The following is a 5,299-nucleotide window of genomic DNA, read 5'->3' as shown; positions in this document are numbered from 1 at the left end:
AGCTCACATTTATACAGCCAAAGATCTTGTTACTCTGATTATCCTTCCATATAAACACTGACTATGGATTCTCACTGCCCACTGAATGAACAGAGTTTAGATCATTCACGCTTGACGTTGAAGCCAACATGGATGAGAAGTCCTGGATGAAATTATAACAACTGACACAGACAATGAATAAATAACCGAAAGTAGAAGAAGAGGAAGCCTTCTGGACACCTTTTGGCATTTGATCAGGATGTTCTGAGGAGTAAACCACTGTAGCCTATTTCTAAAATAGCGCAAACTGGCTGATGGGCGCCGCCACTTCCTGCCCTGCCTGGAGTGAACTGCCAATGGGCGCGCAGCGGGGCGGAGAGCATCGGCAGATTGTACTACAGTGTAGTACTGCTGCCAACAGTAGGCGCGTCTCCCGCTCAGCCTGGCCCTAATCAGCATCTCCTGGTTAATGGATTATACAGTTTCCCTCCAAGTGCAACATCAGCTGGCGGTGTTCCCGACACACTTCTATCAAGGTTACAGTGTGGAGTTACAGGTAGGCATTTATTTTTTCATTTCACTTTCCCGTCCCGTTTCCTTTTTTTTGAGATCTCTTTTTCTGTACTGTGCATGATAAGAGGCGTACATGCCTGCAGAGGTGTGAGTGTGACATGTGAGTGTGAGATGCTCTACTGCAGGGTAACGGCATGGATGTCGTATTGCATGCAGATTTTTTCTCCTCACCGAGATTCATGTTGCGTGTCGCCGCCGGGAGACGGAGCGGTGGCTGCCTGTGCGCTGCGCTGCACATGGCGGTTAAAAAGTAAGCTGTTCAGCCTGTGGAGGTTAACTTCACGTCTCATAAGAGGACATTAAACAGGTCCTGCATGCTGGAGAGCGATGGGTAGCACATCTGGGGACACCCCAGGGGGTCCTTAGGGAAGTCTCCCCAGTATAAATGAGACTATACCAGTCAGAGGTTTAACTTTAAAAATACATCATACAGTCTAGTACTATTAAAACTCCTCCATCCCAGAGGCAAAATTATGTAAGAAACCCCTTAAGAATCTGTTTCAGGGTTTCAATTTGTATTGAAAAAACTGTAATGAATATTAAGGAAAGTAATCATGCAGCATCAATCACCACAGGTTGCTCTGCATGCAGAAGAATGGCTTGTCCATCCTCTCAAGGTGACATCTAAGGTGGATTAGAGACAGAGATGCAGAGCAGGGAGCTAAACACACCTTTTTGGTTAGAGTTTCAGTGGATTCTCATCAGATCAGCTGGCCTTACCCAGCTGGGTTATTATGTCATCTGAGGAGAAGGGAGAAATGTTCTCAGTTGACCCTTTTGGTTTATCTGTGGTTAATGTAACTGACTGGGATAAACCACTGGGGTTGTGGTTTGACACCCTTTTATGTATCAGTATGCCACTGTGTGTAATTTATGGTCTATCTCTAACACTCCAGAGGATACAGGACTCCTGATAACAAAGCTGCCATCCTCCTCTGGAAATATAGCTGCACTTCAAATAGAGCTTATTTTATATAATAATAATATAATAATAATAATAGTCTTTATTTGTACCGCACTTTCCAGCTCAAGAGCACAAAGTGCTACAGCAATAAAAACATAGTAAAACATAGTAATACAATATCAGTTAAGAACACTCAAACAGACAGAAGCCAAATAGATATCCAGCGTCTGATATAGGCCATCTCCCACCCAGCTGGCTCTCCCACCGGGGGCTTAACTGTGGTGGCCCAGAGGAGCAATACACACACTAATATATTAAAACTAGTTAAGAAATAAATTATTAAAGGTGACGAAAATCAGTGAACACGCTAAACATTAAAAGCTTGTTTGAAAAGATGAGTTTTTAACGCTGACTTAAACGCTGCCGGCTCAGTTGTCAAGCGTATATCTAAAGGCAGGGAGTTCCACAGCCTAGGGCCGTGCACGGCAAAGGCACGACCTCCCCATTTTATGTAGTGTGCAGGGGGACCAACAAGAGCAAGGTGACCCGATGATCGCAGGGTTCTGCGAGGGACATATCTAGCCAAGAGGTCGGACAGGTATGGAGGGGCAAGGCCGTGCATGGCTTTAAAAACATAAAGCAAAACCTTAAGATCTACTTTCCATATGTGCCAAGATCAACTGCACTTCCATCCAACTGGGGGCTGATAACAATAAATTCAGATTTGCCTTCATTTAAGTAAAGACGTTCTGAACAAGCTGGAGCCTGGAGAGTGATGACTGGGATAACCCGGAGTACAGGGCATTACAATAGTCAGGCCGGGAAGTCACAAACGCATGGATGGCTTTCTCTAAGTCACTATGAGAGAGAAATGGCTTTACCTTTACCAGCAGTCTTAGCTGGCAGAAGCTGGATTTAACCACTGACTTGGTCTGTTTATCAAAGTTGAAATTGGTGTCAAAAATTACCCCCAGATTTTTTACCGCATTAGAGAGCGGGGGGGGGGGGGCTCAAGGTAGACGATCAAACGAACATCAACTGCACTTCCATCCAACTGGGGGCTGATAACAATAAATTCAGATTTGCCTTCATTTAAGTAAAGGAAATTCTGACTAAGCCAAGCTTTGACATCCTGTAGACAGTTTTGTAATGCACCAAACGAACCTGTGGCATATAGATTTGAATATCATCAGCATAAAAATGGAAGGGAACGTTGTGGCTAGATATAATGGTGGCAAGCGGTGACAGATACAAGGAAAATAACAATCAGTCACTTTCTTACTTAATCAGTTAATTACTCAGTCAGTAAAATGTTCAAAATAGTGAAAAATGCCCAGTTTGATCTGCCAAAGCCCACCATGTTTCACGTAGCTTGTTTATTTTCTGACCAACAGTCATCTCTCACACATGGTGAAATAATGAACAGTGAATTTCAAAATAGCTTCTGATGAATTGTTTTTGTCAGTTGACTGACTGAATAATCAACTAATTGTATCAGCTCTTATATTATTGAAAAAAGCAGTTCTGTCTCTGTGTTTCTTTAGGCGTCCTTTTTAGTGATTTATTTACCATTCAGGACTTCAGTGACCGTTATCCCCCGGCCCAGAAAAGCAAACAGATTAACAGAATACAATTGTTGCAGTCTTTGCGTTAATGTGTCTCAGGTTGCCTTTTTAAATTAGATGCATCATTAAAATTCACATGCGCAACCTCAGTATGTTTGCAATGTACACTTTGATGATCAAAAACAGGGCTGCAGTATGGATTATTTTCATTATTGATTATTATATAAATCATTTTCTTTGTTCCTCTGTTATATTGTTGTCTATAAAAGTCAAAAAATGCTGAAATGTCCATCACACTTTGCCAGTGCCCAATGCGACACCTTCATATGCCATGTTTTGTCCTACCAACACTCTAAATCCCAAATAATTTAAACTTACTATCATAAAAAACAAAGAAAATAAACAAACAAAAAATCTTCACATTCGAGGAGCTGAACCAAGTTAATTGTATAATTAATTGGTTATCAAAATTGTTGCTGATTTTTTAATCAACTTATGACAAATAGTTTCTTGTTTGCTGTCCTTCATTGTTGCCTGAGGAAACCAGAAGTTCAGGATTCTATTAGGAATGGTGCACCACATGCACTGTAACTCAAGAATCCTTGGTAAAGCATCATAATTGATTTGGAGTTGACAGTTTGTTTCATGAGTGCACTGGGGTCCACTTTGTTCAAACAGCAGATATTTCATTTGGAATTGGGCGCCTTTCTTTCCACCTGCAGCATCAATCTGCAAAGACACTATCCAGATATGGCTGATGCGTTTTATTCTGCAGCCTCCGAAGTGATGAGAAAAAGAGTAATGCAGCATTTCGCTAAGTAGGAGCTCCCAACTCCCTCTCATTTAAAGTTGACTCTGTCCCCTGAGAAACGTCATGATATCGTAACCACAAGATGGCTCCATCTTGGCACCACTGAAGCTCTTTAAAAATGTGGTTGTGATATCACTTGCGCTCTCTTTTAAGACACCACGGCAACATGTTACAAGCAGCCACAGATAATTAATCTCCATTTTTTCATTTAAAGAAGGTCAACCGAGAAGGATTTCAGGATTTTTCTTAAATAGCACACAAAGTAACAAAGAGCTCCAATAATCTGAGCTGAGACCATTTTAGTTAATTTATCAAAGGCGATTCATCTTTGCAGAATGGCAAATCGACTTATAAGCATCCAAGCTTAGAACAATTGTTCTTTAAAACTAACATGCAGTGTCTTTAATGTGATGTCTAACTGAGATATCAAACAAAAACTGACACCTTTTATTACAAAGTGCATGACAGATTAATAATTACTGTTATTCATACTGTTAGTCATAGATCACCTGAAGTAGTGACTCCACACCCTGAGTTCATGCCATGCAGAATTAATTGGTCAGCTTTCTGGTTGCATTATAAAGGAAATGTATTTAGAATTCCCTTATTTGCTTTTACTGCAGCAAGGGCGTCATATTGATCCCATGGATGTTCACATTTCACTTAACGTTTGTAGTGGCTTCTATATGTGAAAGAACTGACCATTACCCAGTCGTACTGAGTGTAATGTTATAGCTACTGAAGCTACAGTCTTTTGCAACAGGTGTCTGCTGAAATACTCAGGCTGTAGTGTTTCTTGATAGCACATAATTTGACTTTGGACCTTCCAGCTTGATGCTGTGCCCACACTGTAAAAAATTAATCTTGTTAAGCTGACAAGTGTCAATTTTACTGTCACACCAACTCAACATTTGCCCTAAATGTCTGCCCTGGCTGAACACTAAGCTGATTATGTTACTGAAGTGCAGGCAGACTGCCCAGTGTGTGTGCTAATGTTTTCACTCAGCAGATCTGTGGATATGGTGCTTAGGTCACACTGCATGGGAATAGACCACTTAGCAGCAAACACAAAGTAACTGCTCATTGTTTTGACCTCAAGGCATGACATTACAGTTTGACTTGCCATTGCCTTCGCAAAGCCAAAGCAGCAGAATTACAGAGAGAGAATAGGGGGCCGATCAGTGCACAGGGCTCTGGGATCTCTCTGCTGTGTGAGCGTGCTGCCTCACTCATCCAGGCTGGCTAATTTGTGCCCCCTGGGAGCAGTGCTGGAGTCTCTTACTGGCCCCGGAGCACCAGCTGGACAAAATGCTGTTGATGATAGAGGTAACCGTTCCTATGGGTCTTATGGGTCACAGCAAGCGTATGGATGCCAGACAGCTGCCTGTAAGCCCTGGTTCATGGCTAAGCTCAGGCAGCTTTGCCATACCAAAGAGGAGGCAGGATCCTGTACAGGCAGGCCAGGAA

At 42.1% G+C, this 5,299-nt stretch overlaps 1 protein-coding gene across 1 annotated transcript in view; it reads left to right on the top strand.

Moving 5' to 3' along the window:
* The first annotated feature begins 370 nt into the window (after window positions 1-370).
* Window positions 371-5,299, top strand: part of zmat4a (zinc finger, matrin-type 4a) — a 142,350-nt gene continuing 137,421 nt past the window's right edge. Inside the window, exon 1 of the mRNA XM_020590264.1 lies at window positions 371-535. Coding sequence (XP_020445920.1) covers window positions 449-535 — 87 coding nt within the window. The 5' untranslated portion in view covers window positions 371-448. The remainder of the gene's footprint in view (window positions 536-5,299) is intronic.

Source organism: Monopterus albus, unplaced genomic scaffold (assembly GCF_001952655.1).
Source record: "Monopterus albus unplaced genomic scaffold, M_albus_1.0 scaffold12.1, whole genome shotgun sequence".
Lineage (NCBI taxonomy): Eukaryota > Metazoa > Chordata > Actinopteri > Synbranchiformes > Synbranchidae > Monopterus > Monopterus albus.
This window is presented reverse-complemented; position numbering and strand designations above follow the sequence as displayed.